The sequence below is a fragment of the Saccostrea echinata genome, unplaced genomic scaffold (genome assembly GCF_033153115.1).
Source record: "Saccostrea echinata isolate AGI-Se365-2 ecotype Australia unplaced genomic scaffold, CSIRO_AGI_Sech_v1 ptg000024l, whole genome shotgun sequence".
Taxonomy (NCBI): Eukaryota; Metazoa; Mollusca; class Bivalvia; order Ostreida; family Ostreidae; genus Saccostrea; species Saccostrea echinata.
Genome location: NW_026889773.1, coordinates 550,012 through 573,187, shown reverse-complemented (window position 1 = coordinate 573,187; position 23,176 = coordinate 550,012). Strand labels below are relative to the sequence as shown.

At 33.5% G+C, this 23,176-nt stretch overlaps 3 protein-coding genes across 3 annotated transcripts; 2 read left to right on the top strand and 1 right to left on the bottom strand.

The window, feature by feature from the left end:
- Nucleotides 1-1,557: 1,557 nt before the first annotated feature.
- Nucleotides 1,558-6,664, top strand: LOC133191784 (protein flp-like). Its single transcript, XM_061327518.1, has 6 exons — nucleotides 1,558-1,692; nucleotides 3,610-3,806; nucleotides 4,091-4,261; nucleotides 4,766-5,038; nucleotides 5,180-5,430; nucleotides 5,971-6,664. Exons 1-6 carry the CDS (start codon nucleotides 1,579-1,581, stop codon nucleotides 6,522-6,524), a joined length of 1,560 nt encoding a protein of 519 aa, XP_061183502.1. The 5' UTR covers nucleotides 1,558-1,578; the 3' UTR covers nucleotides 6,525-6,664.
- Nucleotides 6,665-7,954: 1,290 nt separating this feature from the next.
- LOC133191781 (complement C1q tumor necrosis factor-related protein 7-like) lies at nucleotides 7,955-11,913 on the bottom strand. The gene is made up of 3 exons (XM_061327516.1): nucleotides 11,860-11,913; nucleotides 9,827-9,887; nucleotides 7,955-8,367 (listed from the first exon to the last, which is right to left on the bottom strand). The coding sequence occupies exons 2-3, from the start codon at nucleotides 9,885-9,887 to the stop codon at nucleotides 7,961-7,963; spliced, it is 468 nt and encodes a 155-aa protein (XP_061183500.1). The 5' UTR covers nucleotides 11,860-11,913; the 3' UTR covers nucleotides 7,955-7,960.
- A 4,429-nt stretch (nucleotides 11,914-16,342) lies between these two features.
- Nucleotides 16,343-19,047, top strand: LOC133191780 (uncharacterized). The gene is made up of 2 exons (XM_061327515.1): nucleotides 16,343-16,806; nucleotides 18,336-19,047. The coding sequence occupies exons 1-2, from the start codon at nucleotides 16,371-16,373 to the stop codon at nucleotides 18,743-18,745; spliced, it is 846 nt and encodes a 281-aa protein (XP_061183499.1). The 5' UTR covers nucleotides 16,343-16,370; the 3' UTR covers nucleotides 18,746-19,047.
- The last annotated feature ends 4,129 nt before the right edge of the window (nucleotides 19,048-23,176 follow it).

Sequence of the window (23,176 nt, the reverse complement as noted above, 5' to 3'; positions counted from 1 at the left end):
TTGTACACCCACTCACCTCCAAGAATCATGGAAGATGGCCTGATATTAGTTTCTTTGTTGCAGTTATTCACATTTAAAAGTGTTAAGACCCATAAAAATGCTTAAGATTTATATTTTTAAATTTAAATGTTGAATTTTTATGTAAATTTGGTGATACAAAAAGCTGTAATCTTGAATTAATCATGCAAATTCATCAAACACCTTTGAAATTCCTGAGTAATTCAATGAAAAGAGGATAATTATGTATGTTCAATTGGAATTTCATGGCTAATTTGTGTCTGCAGAGAAAGCCAGTTACATAAATCACAACAATAAATTACATCTGAATTGTTTTCTCCATTTTCTTATCATCAAAGCAAGTTTAATGGAGTGTCAGAGCTGTCCAGAACCTCCCCAGATGCTGATATCATTTGGACTGCCCTGTGTTACAACACAGCTTTTAGATAAAATTCTGCATAGCAGGTTGTAGACAAGTACCTAGGCTTTATTTGGAACATAAATTGACCAGATGCAGATTTTTTTATCAGCATAATATTTAACAATTTCTGTAAATTTTGTCATTCTTAGGAGGGTAAAATGCAATTTTGTTATGTAATAATTGCATAATGGTCTCCGACTTGTGAATTATTTTTTGTTTGTTGTGAAGAACAGTGCATATACTCTCCACGGATACAAAATTGGTTGCCAGGCTTAGTCTATTAAGGATGAAATTCTGCTTCAAAATATGCACAAAAAACTTCTGTCAGAGTGCTCAGTGTGTATTCTTGACTGCTCTGGAGTAAGGGAGATAAATGCATCATATCTCCAGCAATAATGGGAATTAGATCCCCAGACTTCAGGATGTTAGTGACAGTTATTTAAGAAATCTCAGGTGCAAAAATGAAAAAAATCTGACAACTTCAAAGGTCCTTCAACACATGCTAATTTTAAACCTTACATTGATCATTCCACATACATACATGTACTTCATAGATGCAAACATTATTATATAAAACATACAACACTTGTATATTTTGGCATACATAGGGGTAGACTCAGATTATCGTAAATTTTTCAAGTAGAAGTTCTATCCTAAAACCAGCAGAACAAGTCGCAAGAGCTCTTTAATATTAACATACGTCCTAAACGTACGAAGTTACGTCCGGTGAAGCTTTACGCGTGAGCGAACACCCTTTGATGATTGAGAGAATATTACTAACTAAATAATACCGTTCCTTATATTTCCTTAAAAAAATAAGCTGATAATGAGGTCACTAAGGTTTTACGGATGCACAAAGTACCAATATAATATCTCATCGCCTTTATCTGACTTCTAAATGACCCCTTCATTTTAGAAATGAGAGAAAAGCTGTGTCATTTTTATCGGAAAATTAACCGAGATTTTCTTTTGGAACTATCAAACAGTAAATCATTTCATAACGTAGAGCTTTAATATCCTTCAATGATGGTTAAAAGTAGCATCGACTAGTAAACAAAATACAGAGTTTAGCAAACCCGGAACTGTTGCTAATCGCAGCAAATAGATATAAAATAGAAAGGCGACTTTCCGTAATCAGGAGATACATAGGGAATCTAGAAATGGAGGGACGTTTGTTGCTGTTCCTGTGTCTAATACAGGCCAGTCTTTTTCCTACCTGTCAGTCAATTACACCCATGGAATATGAGAATAAAGTTGACCAAACATTAAAGCAGGTATGTCATTTTGCACAAATGTGTTCCCTTTCTTTCATATTTCTGTGTTGTTTCTTACAAAAGATTTTTTTCACAGTTTTACGCATTTTAAATTCAAAATGTACTGGCAGATTATCAGCTTAGAATAATATGCTGTAGAAACAGCAATTGCTCTGTACAGTCACAAGCAATTGTGTGCCCCTTTGGAAATATTTTATGGATTCATTCCCCCAAAAATGTTTGTTTTACGCCTTAATTGTTAAATATAACCCAGATGCTTTGTTACAACTATAATTTTTAATTAATTGAAAGGATTCTCTAAGGAACTTTAGGCTAAAGTCTATGGAAAAATTAAAATATAAAAAATGATCGAATTTTGTAATAAAAATGCATTGTAATGAAAGTTTGTATAAGTATATTGTTTTTCTAACTTTCGAATTTCCATGCAATCAAATGTTATCAATAAATATAACAAGACATCAGGGTTTTTTTTTCTCGAATTAGCGCTCATTAATAGAGATTTTGTTGGAAATATGAGCCTTAAGACGTGCTTTCTCGAGGAAAGTCTTATTTTTAGAAAGATTTTAAACAAACGTTATTCTAGCAGACTTTGGGCGTAACGAACAAGTTTTATCTAAGCCATAGGTTGATAATTAAAAAAAATGGATTAATTCTTTCCTTTTCGCTATTACATTGTACATGTAGTGTCAACAAGCTGATTAGTGTATTTAGACAGGGCAAGAAAACGCCTCTTTAAAACGCATATATATATATATATATATATATATATATATATATATATATATATATATATATATATATATATATATATATATATATATATATATATATATATATATATAAATTAGAATTCTTACTTTAATTTAATTCTTCTTAATCAAGCTATAGCTATTACATTTCTATGGTCATTTATATCGGTAAAAAAAAATAATATAACACTATCCCTCTGCTTAAGGTCAGACGATACGTTCCTCAAATATCTGTTTTCTATATCTAAGTATTGTATGGAAAATATTCAAAATTATAATTACCTTCTGATTTCTAAACTGGTTTCTAATTGTCTTTAAAAATTGAAACACTGAAAAATGTGTTATTGGCTAATTAAGTTTTTTCCAAAAGGATTTTATAGGAAACAACATCCTCTGGTATCTTGCACAAATGTCTGGTAAGGTATCTCAAGTTTTTGCGAGTAAAGTAGCAATACTTCAGTGATAAAATCTTAGAAAAAATTATATATTATTGAGGAACGTTAATCGTCTGTCCTTAAAGTCCCTGTCAACTCCACATTTTAGATTAAAAGTGTAAATAATGCACTAATTATAATGATTATGAATTCAAACGTCCATAATATTATAGTATTTGATAATTTGAAATCTCTCCCCCATATATTTTTTTAACAAATTCAATAACGCAAAACGTAAATTATAAATAAATATTACAAAAAGCTCTAAAATGTCTACATTTTTTGGCGACAAAATATAATGTTCGCACTCTGTATAAACCATGATCATATAAATACCTCTTACCATAAAAATTACATTAATCAGTTTAAATCATTTATAACTTCTGTATTTAAAGGGATTTCAAAGGATTTGTTGTTTTTTATGCTTCACGAAATTGCCTGATTATATGATGGTATTCTGCTAACTGAACATCATAAAAGATATGAAATAAATATATGTTATTGAAATCGATATTTTTATCTACATATGTAAAGGAATTCTTTTTCTTTATTTTCCACTCCAATTTCCTAGGAATCCAATTTTCATTATCTCGTGGTTGTTATTCTGAGTTAATGTTTACCGTCATGAAATCAATTACAATTTATAATAAAATAGTGCATTTATCTACTTATAAATCCATTTTGTTAAAATGTCATGATGCATGTAACAGGTATAAATTACTCATTAATTAAAGGTCATGTCCTGTGCTTCATGGATCCCTGGATTGACAGTTGCTGTTGTGAAGGATTTCGAAACACTATACACCAGAGGATATGGCGAGACCATGCTCAACTCAAACATTTCTGTCACTGACCAAACTCTTTTTCAAATCGGTTCCGTTTCTAAATCTTTCGCTGCACTACTTCTTGTAAAGCAAATGGAGGAAGCTAAGTAAAGCCCCATTACTTTAATATTAATCTGCAGTTTCCTATGATACCTTAAGAAATTTTATCTGTAATATTTAGATATAAAGCAGAAGTTTCAATTTTGACAAGAAATTCATTTGTTTGTATAATTTTCGAAAAAAAAACCTTGCTTCTTACATTAGACTAATTTTACATACTTTCAAGGCTTTGTTCGGGTTCTGCTAAAATATCACCAATTCATGTTAAAGCATTTATGACAATCAATTAAATTTATTTATGGAAAACATACATTCATATGCACAATTTTAGTCTAGATCTGTCTACTAAAGTCAAAGACATGATGGACGAAGGACTCGTTTTTGTTGATGCTGAACGAACACAAAAGGCCACCGTGGTAGATATTCTAGCTCATAGGATGGGAGTTCCTGACCATACGAATCTTAGACTAGACCAGAGCCTCACTAGAACAAACTTACACCAGTAGGAATTTTGGTTTTTGTTAGATTAAGCAGTGATCTAGAAGATTATAATTTCCACGTCCCTTTTCGAGATCATAACACGAGTTTTATTCCCAAATGTAAATTCTCTGAAATAAACCACACATTTTGATCTACCAACTGCAACTAAAAAATTACATTTCAATTTTGAAACTATTGTATAATTTGGAGGGAAACTGCCATAGTTAAGATATCATTATTACATATAAGATGCATAATACACTGACTGATACAAAGAAACTTGCCTCGTTGTAGAACAAATATTGTAATAAATCAAAAAAATTTTAACTTCGGGGTTGGAGAGGCAAGAAAAGAATTGGCAGCAGTATACTAGCACTTTAGATCTTACTTTTTTCACAAACGTAACATTTTGAAAAATACTGTCCTTTAAAATATTTCTATCCATCAATAAATAGTCCTGCAGTATACATAGTATTAATGCAGGTGCTTAATCAACAAACATCTGATGAAAATGTGTATTCTGTAGACGTTTCATAGAGATGACAGCTGTAAAGACTTTCAGAAAATCATTCCTCTATTCAAACATGATGTATGGATTTGCCACATCCCTTTCTGAGAAAATGTCCAATGGGATCTCTTGGGAAAACCTAGTGACATCAAACATTTTTCAACCTCTTAATATGACATCGTCCACTTTTATAACCACAATAGCAGATCTCTCAAATGCTGCACGTGGGTATGACAAAGGACCAAAGTCTAAACCAAAGGCTTTAGTACCCGTTCCATTAGATTTCAGCAAGTATGTAAATCAGATCTATTTTGTTTATCATATAGAAATTCCTTTCACACAGAGACAAGTCAATGGTCTTATTTTTGTATGATTATGTGTATCACAGAATGCAGAATGAAATTCATCTCATAAGTTTTCTTCTGTCTGTAGAAAATGGGGTCTTTGGGCAGGTTCGGGATCTATAATGTCCAATGCTGTGGACATGGCGCAATACATGAATTTTCACTTAAGTAACAAAGACAAGAACGGCAATCCATTTATGTCTACTGTGTCTTTTGATGCATTACATCAGGAGCATAGAAAATTGTACTCGACCACTGTTAACACCTACTTCGGGAGTAAAGAGGTTCCGACGACTGAAAATGGTTATGGACTTGGTTGGAAACGAGGAACATATAGAGGTATATAAGTACTTTGGGGAGGGGGGGGGGGGGTCTGAGAGCGGGTGGATGGGTAGGAGGGAGATGTTAAACAGTGTATGTTTGGGTTTTAATTTAAAAAACAGATTTTATCGCTTCAAATGTATGTTTTTAAATCTTAATTTGTTTTTTGAAATAAATTTATCTCTGCAATTTTAATACGTTAAGAAGGTTTTAGCATTTTTTTTTCAACGAAGCAACATTTAGCAAGAATATACAGGCACCCAATACAATTGAGCTCAGTTAATGACATATTTTTATGCTACAAAAATGTTTTCATTTTATATGTAAATATCAAGTTTCTTTTTCAAATATTTTATATACAATTTAAAAAAAAGATATTTCAAATATTTTATCTATGTTTTGCTTCTTAAAAAAATGTATTTCCAAACTGGTGTATACATCTTTAATTTTCGGGAAATATGATTTGAAAAAAAAAATACAAGAAGATAACATTCAACAAAAAATGCTGTTATCCGTTTGCATTTCTAAAGGTGTCAATACATTTTTATCTATTGACAGAGAAAGACATTCTCCTTCATTCCGGCAGTACGTTTGGATACAGGTCTTTCATCACACTCTTCCCAAACCAGAATATAGGGGTTTTCACTTCTATGAACGGTGAAGACGACAACTATATGTTGCGTGTATTGTTGCACAATTTCTTGTCTGACGTTGCTCTTGAAGTGACACCTTGGTTGGACGCGTCATCAATATGTGCACAACTAACCAAGCCAAAATACGTGGGTTACTCCAATACAAATAATCCGAGCAGGTTTATTGGGGAGTATGTTGGCACCTACCATAATCCAATATATGGCAATCTTGACGTTACAATGGACCTCAACAACGAACACCTGGTACTAAAATATGGCGTGGCAACTTGGAATCTATGGACAAAGTCGGGAAAGGACAAATTCAAAGCCGAGGGCACAGGGGACATAACATACCTGATTAACATGTATCACATTACGTTCATACCCAACGACTTAGACCAAATCGTGTCGATTAAAATTGAAAGCTTGTGTAAAACATGTGGAGAATATCCACCTGTATTTTTGAAAATTGACGATTAACGTGATTGTTCTTTTTCTAAGACCTTTCTTTAGCTTGAAATGTATGGCTATTCAATGTAGATGTTTGTGTCTAACCTGTGTACGTATCTTTACTTACATATTCTTTTTTGAAGAGTATAACTTATGGGAAAAAATAAATGCCATTGTTACAAAGAACTTTCCTTGATCTTTTCAAATGCCAGAGTAGGTATAAACTAAAAAGGGGTGTTTTCCTATTCATGGATGTATCTTTGACTTTTCGGTTTCCTTTTCACTTTTCCTTGGTAAACAAAACAAGAAAGACAATAAAATTTAACAAATTGCTAAGACAAATGAAAAAAGTAGAAATGAAGAAAGTCCATTTATCAAATTTTCCATGCTTTAAATTAATGGATGAAAATAAAATGCATAAAAAAAATGACATTATATGGATATACATGTACTTCACACATAAGCGCACTCAAAATCATAATTTAAAATTTTAATTTTTACTTGGAAATTTACTCTAAAATATTGTGTTTTGTAAATATTTTTTAATTGTGCAAATTTATAGCCATTCAAAGTTGGAACATATTTGATGAAACACCCTGTACGTAAGAATCCTCCAATTTTTGTGATGATTTTTTTCCTGATCAGTGACATAGCGACTTCTAACCGTCGAAGCTATTGTTTACAAAGTTCTCTCAGGTGAAGACATACACCACAATTGTCGCTGCAATTGCATTGTTCCAGAGCTTCAAATCATTAAAATTCATTTGCGTTTGAATAGTTATCTAGTTACTTTTGATAAACTTCATAATATACTATGACTAACAGAAGGGTCATTAAACTTATGATAAGTTATCATTAGTTATTGGGTACAACGTATTTCGATTAGGTGTCACTATACACACACACGCGCACACACAGAGCGGGAGAGAGAGAGAAATTTTTGGTTGGCGTATTTTTATTACATTTAAATTTATTGACTTAAAATAAAGCGGAAGCAGGAGATACAAATGTATGTAGTTTGCGATGAAAGTATTTAAATTATCGGAATGTCTCTTAACTTACTTTTGATTCGATGTAGCTTACATGGACTTTTTTCTGTCACAACGTATTTTTTTTTAAATACCCATAACATAAAAAAGGCGTAAATAAAATCTGTCTTCTTTACAAAGTAACTAGAAAAAAATTGTATGTACAGATACGCAGATATAAATATATCAAAATAAGCAAGATTTTCCTTTCAATCAGAGATTTATTCAATAACTATGGTAGAAATAAATGGATTTAAAGCAGTCATGAGAATCCCCTGAATTCTCATTACTTCATGAACTCATTATCTCACTTTTTACTCGGAAATCTTAAAAAAGGCGAGGTAAAAAATATTGTTATGAGCATTTCAAATGATTATGTTTCTTTTTTCATTATAAAATTCAATATCTATGGGATTTTTCTCTACAATTTAAAAAAAATTATAACTTAAATCCAGAAAATGCAGGCCACTGTCCTCCATGAAGGTTTTGCACCGTCATTTTGTACGCAACAATCCATATCCTGTCTCCGGGCACCAATTCAACAGTTGTTGATTGAGTGCACGTCGTGTACGTGTCTGGAAACGCAGCACAGGAGCTGTATGCAATGTAACCTGATGACATGTTTTTCACAATTGCTGTATTTAGTCGTTTATTCGGCGAAGTCAGGGTACTCCAGGTGAAAAAGTAAACACCTGCATCCGGTGCAGTGAAAATTCCTGTGGAGCTGTTATAATTGTCTCCTGCGTTTGTTCTTATAACGTTGTAGATGACCGTATCATCCTGTTCGTATTGGTTGTTTCCATCCAACAGAGCGGTAAAAGCAACCGGTGACAACTGAGCTCCACCTTTATAAGGGGTAAATGAAATTAATAATAATTTTATGCTGTGCGGCATATTACTATAGTAATTGTATACTGATGTGAAACTCAGACAAAACTGTATATACAGATAGTAATACACATGTGAGAGTTTCAAAATAACTATTGATTAAGGCTAATTATGTTGTCAAGATTAAAGTATTCATCGTCGAACACATCTTACTATACCTCAGCCTGTTTTTAATGAGGCATATTTCTTTTTGAAAATCCATAAAATAAAAGACGAAATGAAAATATCGGTCTCTTGAATGTTGTGTCTTTCTACATCCTACGTGTAATACTGTTGAGGGGTTAGTTTAAGCTAACTCTTTAAAAGATGTAATTTAAAGGAAAAAACTGAAGACGCGTGCAATTATGAAAAAAAATCTGCCAGTACAAATTTTAGTAAGACTGTGGAAATAGCATCGGACAAACCCATTTTTCAGTTTTCAAATTGTTTGTTTTATGTTTTCTTGATGAAGTTTTATTCATATAGCTCACCTGAGTTGAAAGCACAAGTGAGCTTTTCTGATCACCCGTTGTCCGTCGTCCATCCGTCCGTCTGTAAACTTTTCACATTTTCAACTTCTCAAGAACCACCAGGTCAATTTTAACCAAAGTTGGTACAAAGCATCATTGGGTGAAGGGGAGTTTAAAATGTTAAAATGAAGGGCCAAGCCCCCTTCCAAGGGAGATAATCAAGAAAAGACAAAATAGGGTGGTGTTATTAAAAAAATCTTCTCAAGAACCACTGGGCCAAAAAAGCTGAAACTTACGTGAAGGCCTCCTGAGGTAGTGTAGATTCTAAATTGTTCAAATCATGACACCCCAGGGTAGGGTGGGGCCACAATAGGGAATCAAAGTTTTACATTGAAATATATAGAAAAAATCTTTAAAAATCTTCTCAAGAACCACTCGGCCAGAAAAGCTGAAACTTATATGGAAGCTTTCTGAGGTAGTTTAAATTTTAAATTGTTCAAATCATAGCCCCCCCCCCCCCCCCGAGGGGTAGGGTGGGGCAACAATAGGGAATCAAAGTTTTACATTGAAATATGTAGGAAAAATCTTTTAAAATCTTCTTCTGAAGAACTACTGGGATAAGAAAACTGAAACTTATGTGGAAGCCTCCTGAAGTAGTGTAGATTCATAATTGTTAAAATTATGACCCCCTGGGGTAGGATGGGGCCACAATAAGTATTACAAGGGGGAATATGGTGAAGAACAGCAGGGCCAAAGTTACTCAGGTGAGCGTTGTGGCCCATTGTATTTTGAATTGAAAATACAGTTCAAAGAGGTTTTAATTGTATTTTGCCACGGGAAATTTGTATTGGGTATGAAAAGAGAAAGAACAATGTAAGGTATCCTTATTTATCTCCGTTTGAATCATCCACTATGTGAGCCATTAAAATTCACATTTTCTGATTTCAAACCTATTGAGTATACTCACCACTTACAGCACAGTTCAAGACAATGAAAAGTGTGGAAAACAACAGCAAATTTCCCAGCATCTAATGAAAATATTAAAAAAAATATTTATTATCAACATTCGTAGTTCTAAGAGAGCGTCTTTGGTGCACTGCTTTTAACATGTTTAACTGATGTTATAATTGGCATGTTATTCCTAGCAAAATTAAGTGCATCCTCGCAAACCATGGCCAAAAAATATAAATATAATCATACGAGGGTCCTTCAATATGGTGATTTTCTTGTACATAAAAACGCTTCTGTAAATAAGTATAAAGGTGCAAGGGAAATTTTGAAGAAAGGAACGTGTAAAGAGCTTAGCTCTCCCCAGTATTCGCTTGAATCAATCATTGAAACGTTTTTTATTAAATAACTCAAAAAAAAAAAAAAAAAAAAAATCCAAAAAGGAGTATGCTGAGGTGTACTGGTCAAAGGTTCAAAGACTTCTTAGACGTGTTAAGGTCCACAGAGAGATTAAAAACATAAAAGAAACTGCTTTTTGTGTGTGTTTTATTTTTTTTTTTAATTTTTGATGACCTTTTGCATTATTTATTGAACGCCCCTCGTATTCGGACTCCGGACTGGGTTTGATGAGATGGATTAAGTGTTACTTACATAAAGTTTTATAATCAGATTCCTGTATATTACAGGAGGAACAAATTACCTGTAGATTGCAAGAATTTACAACTCATTACCGCTACTTTTAACCTCGATTTCATCCACTGTGTAACTTGGAGACCGGTCTTTCGGATGAGACCGTATAAACCGAGGTCATATATGTCACACTAGGTGCTTGCACAAAAATCTCAAATGCAATAAGTACAGTACATGTCTAAATTTGCATCCCACCACCGACAAGGTTTGACGTCTCAATGTGAATGAAAATTTTCGAACGGAATTTAACAAATAAAAAAGAATTCCGATTTCAGATGTTGTATTACCGCTACATTTTATCAGTCAGAAGCTTTGCAGTTACAACTCAACAAACCTGCCTGGATGACACAGAACATTTACTCACCATGTAGTCGAAACACAGTATACAATGAAGTTTAATTCAATATAATTCATTCAGTCGTTATATTCGAAGTATATTTCATTTAGCCTATAGTCGAGGTACAAATATATTATTATAAATTCTGTTGAGCGACACATTTCCATTGAGAAGTTTGTAAAAATTTGTCCAAAAAAAAGACTTTCTACTTTATAACGTTATACGCTTGATGTCGGTGACGTTTAACGTTACGCTTATTAAGAGCGCTTCGAGAATGACCGGTGTTCTTTGTACTTGAAATATGCGTAGAAAATACAGACTGCTTGTAATTAAGCAAATGAACAAAAAAGGAGCTTTTGATTTATGTATGATAAAGATTGTCAATTACTCAAATCAGTCTTAAACGCATTTTCGTACATTACGTTGATGCAAAACGAATCACGCGTCAAAAACGTGCACTGGACAAATAAGTTGAACCTCTTAAATGTTGCATAAAATATTAATTTGCAGAGTAAATTTATCAATCAGACATTTATTTTGAGCGTTTGAATTAGCACATTATAAGCATATAATGAATTTTGTAATCAATGAAAAAAAAATAGAATTTAATCGCTCGAAAAATAGTAAGATATTATCCTTGCACGTCAATTTAGACTCTGGACATTTTTGTTGAACTTGTAATTCATTTATTCGCTAAAAGCATACAGTTTGATGCCAATCTTACTGAAACATTTGAAATCTATAAGAAAAGCATATTATTTTGAAGCAAGTTATTTAAAGTTTCTTGTAATTAAGTAAATCAAATGTTAATATTCATATGCACGTTTTGAAATGTTTGCTATACAGATTCTCTTTCCGTAAAAATCATCACTTTCTTTTTCTTGCCCACACTGAATGCAAAACCTTTAACGACTTCCATAAACAAGATAGATGGCTCTTGTTTTGTGAGAAAAATGAGAACTGTAGAATCACTTTTGAACGCACCCCATATTCCAAAGTCGTTAACAATTCGTGTTGTTACATACCTTTCACAGAAGTGGCTTCTTCAAGAAAAATGCAGGCCAGAAAAACTTAAATGCGTTATCTCAAATAATATTTCCTTTTTAACCTTTTTGCCTCTACCTATATAAAATCTTGTATCAAAATCTTTATTTGTAGTGATTTAATTTTTACTGAAGGCAAATACATGTATGTAACATCTGCCATGGCTGTTCTTAAATGATTTGATTGGTTATTTATCTGTTATCGTGCCGATGATTGTGTCATTACCAGGCAATTTTTCATAAATTTACCTTAAAAAATCAATTTTGGATTAAGGAAACGAGAACATTTGTTTCAAATCTGTGAATACATCAATAATTATGCATTGAAAAACATTCCGTTTTATAAATATTGGCGTAATGTTGGCCTAAGGGTTCTCTTAATTAACATAATTTATTGTCTAGTCACGGTGCACAGAGGATAAGTACAGCGGCTACATTGTTCAAGGATGTGTTTATCATCAGCAATCATTTGAAATTCAGTTGAACTTCGGTATTCCGAACACCGATATCTCGAATACCAAGGATATGTCAAAGTGATTTGTAAGTCCCAACCATTTTTTCTTTATGCATTTAACCCTCGAAATCTCGAATGCTTGGATATCTCGAAGTTTTACCTTAGTTCCATCGAGTTTGATATAACGAAGTTTGACTGTATTTGATTTCGAATGCTTTGTCCAATCTTTTTATTTTTAATACCATATGCATGAAGATTATTCATTGTTTGTTTGAACATTTTACTTAATCGTTCAAATTAGTCACATAGGTGACCATTTGCCATCAGTAGGTATCCTTCTTGCCCAAGACTATTTGCCAATCCCATTTAAAAAAAAAAAATCCTTTCTGGGCTACGAAAAATTCATCAACATGTATTTTCCATCAGATTATTAAGTCAGTCCTATGGGAACTAATTAATAAACAAATAATTGAAACAAAACAGGATCACTTAAAAAAAATGATTGCCACAAACAAGTAGTTGCATTTTTTTTTTTAATAATTCTAAACCGGAAACTGAATTGCATGCACTGGAATTAAAGCATAGAATACTAGCAGAAAAAAGGAAGGGTTTGCAAATCCAATGAATATCGTTGAATTTTAACTCTCGGATTCATCAACTTGGGTCTCTTTACATATTTACCATTTTTATACATGTATTCCGGATGTGATAAAAGTCCGCACTAGAGATCTAGCGATAGAGTACTTGACGTCAGAAGCAAGCAAAGTGACCAATTAGCCGAAATACAAGAGCCATAAGTTTATACATATATTTCTGTTTTATTAAACAAAGAGGACAGGTGCCTGTATTGCTTGCAGCAGGAATTCTGGCTTAATATGTTCCAGTATGTATTTATACCTAGTAATAGCGAACTGAAAATATAAGGAGTACTAGTATTTAAATTAAATCATTGCTTATATGCTATTTTAATTATCATCATAAATTCGTGAACCTAAAAAAAACGATATTTATATTAAAAAAAAAAAAAAAAAAACATGTACATGTAGTTAAAGTAACTAATGAGGTTTATTGAAGTATTTCTAATTTCTTGTACAAAAATTTTTACAAAATGAAACACCAAAAAGATGGTTTTATTTTCTTCAAAAGCATATGAAATAAGGTATATGACATAAAGAAAAATGGCTGGAAATAGAATATATCTACAAGAGAGAATTTATATGTACTGTTTCTAAACTGATGGACTTTAGAAAACGCAATGCTTGATAATTTTTGTATTGTAGATTTATGCATAGATTTAATAAACAAATAATTTTTGGTATATAATCTACCATGTTAATTGTCCAATGTTCTTTGATTTTTAACATCATTTTATGCACAAAAAGGTTACAATTGAAAAGAATGTCAAAGAGGGGTGCGTCAAAAATGTGGTTTTGGTCCTACTTCCGGGTATGGCCTCCATTTGGATTTGTGACGGCGCGAAGACGACGTGACATTGACTGGCAGACACTTCGAATAGTCTTTTGAGGAATATTCTGCAACTCTTCCAACAAGGCTCTCCCAAGTTCTTTGCGGATACTGAGGCTGAGGGCTGTGTACACGTCTCCCCAGCTTGTCCCACAAATGCTCGATCGGATTTAAGTCTGGGGACATAGCGGGCCAATCAAGGACGTTAATGTTGTTCGTTTGAAGGAAATTTTGTGTCAACCTTGCCGTATGCACTTGCGCATTGTCCTGTTGAAAAATTAACCTGTTGCCTTGTCTACACTGCAGTAATAGTGCTAAAACAGGCTGAAGAATTTCGTCCACGTACCTCTTGGAAGTGAGGGTTCCGTTCAAAATGACCAGTTGTGAGGGAAAATGGTAGTTAATCGCACCCCAGACCATGACGCTATCCTCTCCAAATCTGTCAGGTTCAAGAACCCAGTTGTCTACAAAATTCGACATCTGCCGTCTGTATTGCTAACATTAAATCTAAATTCATCGGAAAGACAACCTGTGTCCAATTCTGGCGTTGATTCAGATTTTGCCTGGCTCATTGCAATCTGTAACGACAGTGATGCAGTTCAAGTTATAGCCCTTTGTAAGGTCTTCTGCGGCGGATCCCATGGCGTTTTAATACTTTAGTAACTGTTCTAGGATGGATAGGCCTCCCATGGCGTCCAGTAATCAGGTTGGGCACAATTCTCCTTTTCAGTAATTGTTACGCTAAAAGGGAATTCTCATTATATTTTTAAAATAATGCAAGAAATCTGTTTATCCAATAAAAAGTGCTTGAAAAATATTATATGAAGTGCTAAACTTTATTTAGCCAACCTCGCTGACAAAAATTTTCATGCTGCAGACGAAAGCATGATGAGATTTAATCGGACGACATCGTGAGTATTATTGCAACGGGTGTGAATATTTCCCTTAAATGTATGTTATTATTTGTTCAAAAACAAAAAAATTTCAGAGCTTGGCTTCATGGAAGTGAATCTTTTGTATATGCATTGGAATTTAAACTCACATGCAGCAGTAATCCGTGACTTTTACTTTAATTTTACCGGTTGATAACCTTACGTCGCGGGTTCGAATCCCACTGTGGAACAGGTCCTTCGGATGAGACTGTATAAACCGAGGTCCCGTGTCGTCGTAGGTGCTGGCACGAAAAAGATCCCTCACTGCTCAATGGCCCTGAGTGCCGAGCATAGGTCAAATTTGCAGCTCTCCACCGGCAAGTGGTGGCGTCTCCATATGACTGAAAAATTCTCGAGAGGAACGTTAAACAACAACCAAAAAAAAAAACGGTTGATAAATGATACGAAAAGTATGGAATCTTATAAGGGCATTCATTCTAAAACCATCGTTGTATGACTATCTTGTAAAATTTAATATTTCAGATAGTTATTTTCATCAATGCGAGAGGGGAAAATCCCGAATTTTCTCTTCATATTACATGTAACGGTATGTTCTGTGTATAACAAGATAACTCTAACTAGCAGATTCTAATGGTTGAAGATTAACATTTAACATGCGACCTAGACAACAACCAAATTTCACAATATTTTTATTATAAAGCCTGGAATTTTTATTTAATGCAGCACATTTGTAAAGTTATCAAGAAATCTATATCGTAGAAATATTTCATCACTCTTTTTCGGCTTTTTGCAGCAATAAATATTGTAGTTTTAAGTACATACATACTTAACAGACTATAAATATTTAGAGGATGTGAAAATTTTCTTGCAGTTAATCTTTTACTCAAAGCAAACACAAGAATAGAGGGTAAACGAGTGAAAATTCCCGTATACAGTAATGTTTTTTTATTATTGAAAAGAGGATTTCCTTTTATCGTAACAATTACTGAAAAGGGGAATTGTGCCCAACATGATAATTTCCCTCGCCGTTGTAGCAGCGGCCGTATACCATTCTCGCAAATGACGTTTGCCGTATGTACGCTTGTTGACGTCGTGTTGTCACAAACGGTTGACCTGGTCTTGGACGATCATTTATTGATCCTGGCTGATGAAACCGATGCAGCAACCGGCTTTTTGTACAGGGACGAACATTAAAACGACTGCTACCTCCCGCTTACTAACGCCTGCTTGCAGCAAACCGATTGCTCGCTTTCGTATTTCATTATTTAAACGTGGCTAATTTCTTCTGTTAGTGGTGCCTATGCTATCACCAACAAAGTTGTTTTATAACGAAACAACGAAACTCTTTTTTTTTTATCGTTTCATGTGCTTTGAAAAGAGTCCTGAAAGTTTCGTGCAATACTACCCATATCGTGCTAAAAATGAACGCAGGTAAGTCATGTGATGGATTTGAAAAATTAACACAATGTTGGGTGAAGTTTGCAATAAAAGTTTTAAATATGTTTTGAAAAATGATTATAAGGAAAAAAACGTGCGTTGCGTTTTTCAAGTCCCGTCAGTATATGTAGGTGAGCTAAATCCTTACCGACTTCAATATAAAACGAGAAAGTAAATAAGATTTAAAACAGATTCGACTTTGTGCACTCTTTGAATCATTTGCTTCTTAAACCATAGTAAGAGAAATGTTTTTCATCACTTTTTTAATTATCTCATATTTATCATCAGTGGAAGCCCATTCCGTAGTGACAGATAAAGTAATGGACAAGACAATTTTAAAATTTTTGTTGAATCAGGATATTTTAATGAAATTAATTCTTACCGGGAATACCGATGGCTCCCAGCAATCTCTTGCATTACATGAAGCTCTGGAAGAAAAAGAAATGGCAAATGAAACAAACACTCTGTTGAAAGAAATATTAAACCTTGTTATAAGCCTTAGAAATGAACAGTCCGAAAGCAGAGGTGTTTTTCAAAACGGCCTGGCAAAACTTAAAGAAACTGTTTTAATCCAGTCAGAAGAAACGAGAAAACTACGAGAAAGACTTGAGCTTACAGTTATCACGACTCCTTTGCCTGTGAGAGATATAAAAAACTCGAGTGAAGATTCAGGATCTGTTGGTAAGTAGACTTCAGAATATTCTTTGAAGAAAATAAAAATACATGTACTAATGTGTGTATTGAACATTTTATTGACAAAAAGTCAAAGGAATTAGAAACAAGTTCAGAATCTTAGTCTTCTTTATACTTGTTTATAACAAATAAATCAGTAATCCCGAACATTGACAATAAGCTTTCCTTAAAATTTGCATTTGATAAAAAAAATTATATAAATCTAGATTTTTTTTTAGATAACGTGCAAATTAGCTTAGAAAAGCTTTAATAACCTTGAAAAATTCGGCATTTTGTACATTAGAGACGGAATCATTCCGAATCAACCATCCATAGCATCAAAAGTACAGTGTAACGTACAGTTTTTTTTGATTGATAAATATTGTAAATATTGCGAAAGCAAGGTGACAATAAATCTCATTCCTCTGTCAGTCTGTCTCTCTGTCATAAAAACTTTAACCTTAACTTTAACATATTTTTTTAAATAGGAAAAGGACATTCATATTTCACATGTAGATCATCTATGACAAAATCTTTCCAAATATTTTGATTTTTGACCCCGTAACCTTGAAATTAGACCTACTTTTCAAAAAAATTAACATTAGTCATTGTTAGTGGTTACTTTTCAATTAGAAAAGACATGGCTTTCATATTTGACATGTGGAGGACCGGTGGTAAGACAAACTATGATTTTTTTTACCTGTGACCATGACCTTGAATTCTTACATACTTTTCAAAAATATTAACATTGGTGATAACTTTTGAGTCGGAGAAGATTACAGTTTTCGTATTTGACATGTGCACTACCTGTTACAACGCCTTTTACTACGTTTTTTTTTTTTTTTTTTGGGGGGGGGGGGTGTCTCGTGACCTTAACCGTGAAGTTTAACCTACAGTAATTTTCATTTTTTTAAACAGTGTTCATATTTATTAAATGAGGAAATATGGGGCTTTCATATTTCATCATCATTTTTGATTCAATACCTTGACCTAGAGGTATGCCCTACTAGGGTACTTAATATGATAAGTTTTAACTTTGGCCGTAACTTTCGCTCTAAAAGAGAACAGGGCTTTTCATATTTTTTGATTTTTTTTTTTTTTTTTTTTTTTTTTTTTTACATGAGAATTACTTTTGACAAGACCTTTTGGATTATATTATGTTATTTGATCTCAGGACCCGAACCTTGAGGTTTGTTTGATGTAGTTTAAGAAACTTAAATCTTGGCCATAACTTTATTAATTAATCTTTTTAATATGATTGACAGACAAGACATGACATACATTGTACATACAAGACACTTACAATATGCCATAAATACAACTGCATCACAACCACTAAGACAACGATATATTTGTTTTGCTTTGGTTTGTGTCTCATTTATCAAACATCTGGATTTCTTCGAATCAATACCCAGATTTAAAGAATATTTACAAAAATAATATCGAACATAAAATCTCATCCCTTGTACGTAGCTGCCATATATCGGTATCAATAGATGAATTAATATAAAATATTTTTTTTTACTGTATTGATATAGGAGAGATTCAACAGACACCTATTGCTTTCACGGCTCTCTTGAGTGGTAAAGACATTAAATACGACGCTGGTGACACAGTTATCTACAATTCTATAAAAGTCAACAAAGGGAATAATTATGACGGAAGCACTGGGATTTTTACAGCCCCGGCTGCCGGTGTTTATTTTTTCACCTGGAGCACCTTGACCTCACCAAGTGTAGGACTGAATACAGCAATTGTGAAAAACAAATCATCGGGTTACCTTGCATTCTGCTACTGTTCCGCGTTTCAAAACACATACACTATGTGTTCTCAATCAACAACCGTGGAATTGGTGCCCGGAGACAGGATATGGATTGTTGCATACGCAATGTCGGCACAGAAACTTCATGGAGGAGTTTGGCCTGCGTTTTCGGGATTTAAGTTGTAGACTATTTTTCACTATTTGAACGAAAACTCAAATAAATTTACATTTTTTTTAATTCACAATGTCAGATCTATTGTATATTGTGTTATAGGAAGTAGAATTCGAGTAAATTATGTGTAGCAAATTGTACTCCTGGCACGCCAGGTAAGAATGAAAGGAAAACCTTCGTGAAAAACTTTATCCCGATTTTAAAATATTGTCTGTAACTTAACATATGGTATGATTGGGACTCTGACAAAGCTACATAATATCAATAAATTTGGTGTTAGTGTGATTGTTGAAACCTGACACTGTTTAAAATCACAGGTTATACTTATTTTAATATACTCAGAACATGACATCTTGCGTATTGCATTTTTCAACTGCGAATTTGTCCCAAAGTTGTGATCACTGTATTCTTAAGCTCAGAATCAGGAAATATAGAGAAATGAGCGCAGCATGAATATCTCGCCTTACCGAGTGTGGCATTCTGCGTAAGCATGTTTTTAAAAGTGCATTTGTATCTAAAAAAAGAAGTAATCAATTGATAAAACCTTGAATTTGCATTTTTAATGTGATGAATCTGATTATGTTAGAGAATAGCTGCAGAACTGTAGCTTATGGTTTTATATTTTAGTCTTTGTCCATAACGCTACAGATTCCGTAATGCATATATTGTGCAATTCACGGCGCAAGATTTTCTGCGCACTTTGGGGATGTATTTCGCCACTTTCCAGCATTGGTCAATCAACGACTTTTCGTTGCAAGTTTGGTCAATACTTGTAAATTAAACTTGCTCCAAAAACTTTAACCTGCTCCAAAACCAACAACCTGGTTATTCTTTAGCTGAAATTGCGGCATCTGAAACCTTGACTCCTAGTACATGTATACTTGAAGCATCTCCCATGCATCTTTAACCTGGGAAGCCAATGCCAAGGTTTATTGCATAAGCTCCCCCCAACTTTGAGGTGAGCTAAAAGTCTTCTCATCAACAACAAGGCCATGATTAGTGATATTAATAATGCAAGGATCCTTGGTGCAGAATCAAGTTTGCGCAAATGACGGTCCCCTGGTGTAGGGTGGAGCCACAATAGCAGATACATATTTTATACATTTGAATTTTTTAAAAATCTTCTTGTCAAGAACTGCAGGGACATGCTTAGTAATATGCACAATTTCTCAGGTAGTGAGGATTCAAGTTTGCTCAAAGTCATGGCCCCATGGGGTAGGATGGAGCTACAACTAATTAAGGGATAATATTTGAGATAAAAATTAAATTTTCTTGAGAACAACAGATTAGTGATAGATATTATCCCTGTGTGGTTTATTCGAAACATGGCCCCATGGGAATATCTACTGGGAAAATCTAAAACTTAGAAATATATCCAGAGGACAAGAATGTCCCAATTAAGGTTCATTAATTATGCAACATGAAAAAAATACCCTCTTCTATGCTACATTAGGACGTACAAGTAGTAAGTTCAAGGTCACAAGGAAAGTTAAAGCAGAAAATTATGTCACAGTTAAATACTGCTTACATATTTGTAATAATTTAATGAAAAATATTTAATGTCAAAAGTCGAAGCAAATCAGATGATTCCCAAGTATATTTTAAAAATAGGTAATAAGATATTATAGAGCTAACCACAATGTTGTCTTTAAGGAGGAATGCCACACCAGAATTTTATTTAATAGGTCTTTAAGACATCCCTTTTAAACTATGGTTTCAACATTGAAAGACAGACATAGGCTCCTAATTATTTTATACGATTTTCTTTGTATTTTTTCAAAGAAGATGATAAAATTGTTTTATTTGCAAATAAGATGATTTATTGGTTAAAAATTGCTGTTAATAAATGCATAGAATGAATGCCTGATAAAATATGTAAAGAAAGGCAGGATAGACATTTTAATTTTTTAAATAAGTTTTTTTTTTTTATGAAAATAAAACACATTATTTTTGAATATTTTTTAAACATATGGATATAATCCTCATAAAACTAGTCACAACTAGGGAGAACATTTTAGTCAATCACATTTTTTTAAAAAAAATTGAAAATGAAATTGCAAAATTTTAAGGAAAATAATTATTTTAATATTTGGACCAAGTCCCGATCAAAATTAAACTGATCTCGATCAAAATTAGCACAAAATAAATAATATAATAATTTATTTCCTTCTTTTTGTATTTACCACTAAGAAATCTATTTGATTGTCAAGTTCAAATACTTTTTAACCAATATTACACAAATTAAATTAAAATGTTTATCTGGCTTTTCTTTTACATATTTTATTAGATATTTATATTATGCATTATTAACAGCAAACTTTTACGCTAAAGCATCTTGTTTGCAAAAAAAACTTTTTTTTTCATTTTCTATGAGAAATTAGAAAAAAAAATTCTAAAATAATTAAGAGCTAATATCGGCCTTTCAATGCTGAAACCATAACTTAGCAGGGATGTCTTAAAGATCTATGAAATAAAATTTTGGTGAGGCATTCCTCCTTAATTAAGTGAGGCAAAGTCCCACACTAAACTAATAATCTAGTAGTTTGCATCCCTATAGATGCAACATTTATGCAATTTTGGTCTGATAGGGCTTGCACTTACTTGGGAATGGACTTGCCTAAAAACTTTAGTCACTCATCCAGAAAATGCAAGTCAATTTAAGCATCTGAAGCAAGTTTGAGAGTGTTCATTCCTTGATCCATCATACATGCAAGTTTAATAGTTTCTTGGCAATGGACCTGCTCGAAAAATTTTAACCTGGTCACTCATCTGAAAATTGTAGGCCAGATCCAGCATCCAAAGCAAGTCCAGTAGTGTGCATTCTTAGATGTATCATCCATGCAAGTTGGGTCAATGTAAGGCTTATAGTTACTTGGAAATGAGATCTGCTCCAAAAACATTAACCTTGTCATTTTCTAGCTGAAATTGCAGCATCTGAAACCTTGAATGCTATGAAGTATCCTCCATGCATCTCTGATTAAAATAGGGCATAGAAGTACCCGGTACTTGAAAAGAACTTTAACCTGAGACAAAGACACCGCCAGTAAATTACATAAGCTCCCCCAACTTCGTTGAGCCAAAAAAAAAAAAAAAAAGAGGCCCATGGGCCACGACGCTCACCTGAGTCAATATGGCCCTGCTGTTCTTCGTCAGCATATTTCTTCTCCTATATTTCTCCTATATATTCCTATATAAAGCTTTGATCGCCTGTTCTAGGCATACCCTACCCCAAGGTGCCATGTTTTGAATGAAATTGAATATAAACCTTCTGAGGATGCTTCTATCTTCATATAACTAATCATGATTTTGCTGTTCTTTAAAACAGAATTTTAAATATGTCTAACACCCTGGGGGGGGGGGGTGGGGGGGGGGTCATGATTTGAACAAACTTCAATGTACACTACCTGAGGATGCTTCCATATCAATATGACTGATCATGGCTTTGTTGTTCTTGAGATTGAAGGAGATTCTTAAAGATATCTCCTGTATGAGTTCTTTTGTAAAACTTTGATCCCCCATTATGGCCCCACCCTACTACTGGAGGATGCCTTAAACAAGCTTGAATCTACAATATTTGGGGATGGTTCCATATCAATATGACTAATTGTGGCTTAGTTGTTCTTGAGAAGATTTTTAAAGAATTTTCCTATATAATTCCTATGTAAAAATTTGATCCCCCATTGTAGCCCCACCCTACATCCTGGGGTCATGATTTGAACAAATTTGAATCTACACTACTTGAAGATGATTCCATATCAATATGACTAATTGTGGCTTTGTTGTTCTTGAGAAGATTTTTTTTAAAGATTTTCCCTATATATTCCTATGTAAAACTTTGATCCCCCATTGTGGCCCCACCCTACCCCCGGGGGTCATTTGAACAAACTTGAATCTACACTACCTGAGGATGATTCTATATCAATATGACTAATTGTGGCTTTGTTGTTCTTGAGAAGAAGATTTTTAAAGATTTTCCCTATATATTCCTATGTAAAACTTTGATCCCCCATTGTAGCCCCACCCTACCCCCGGGAGTCATGATTTGAACAAACTTGAATCTACACTACCTGAGGATGCTTTCATATCAATATGACTAATTGTGGCTTTGTTGTTCTTGAGAAGAAGATTTTTAAAGATTTTCCTTATATATTCCCATGTAAAATTTTGATCCCCCATTGTGGCCCCACCCGACTCCCGGGGTCGTGATTTGAACAAATTTGAATCTACACTACCTGAGGATAATTCCATATCAATATGACTAATTGTGGCTTTGTTGTTCTTGAGAAGAAGATTTTTAAAGAATTTTCCTAAGTATTCCTATATAAAAATTTGATCCCCCATTGTAGCCCCACCCTACCCCTGGGGGTCATGATTTGAACAAATTTGAATCTACACTACCTGAGGATGATTCAATAACAATATGACTAATTGTGGCTTTGTTGTTC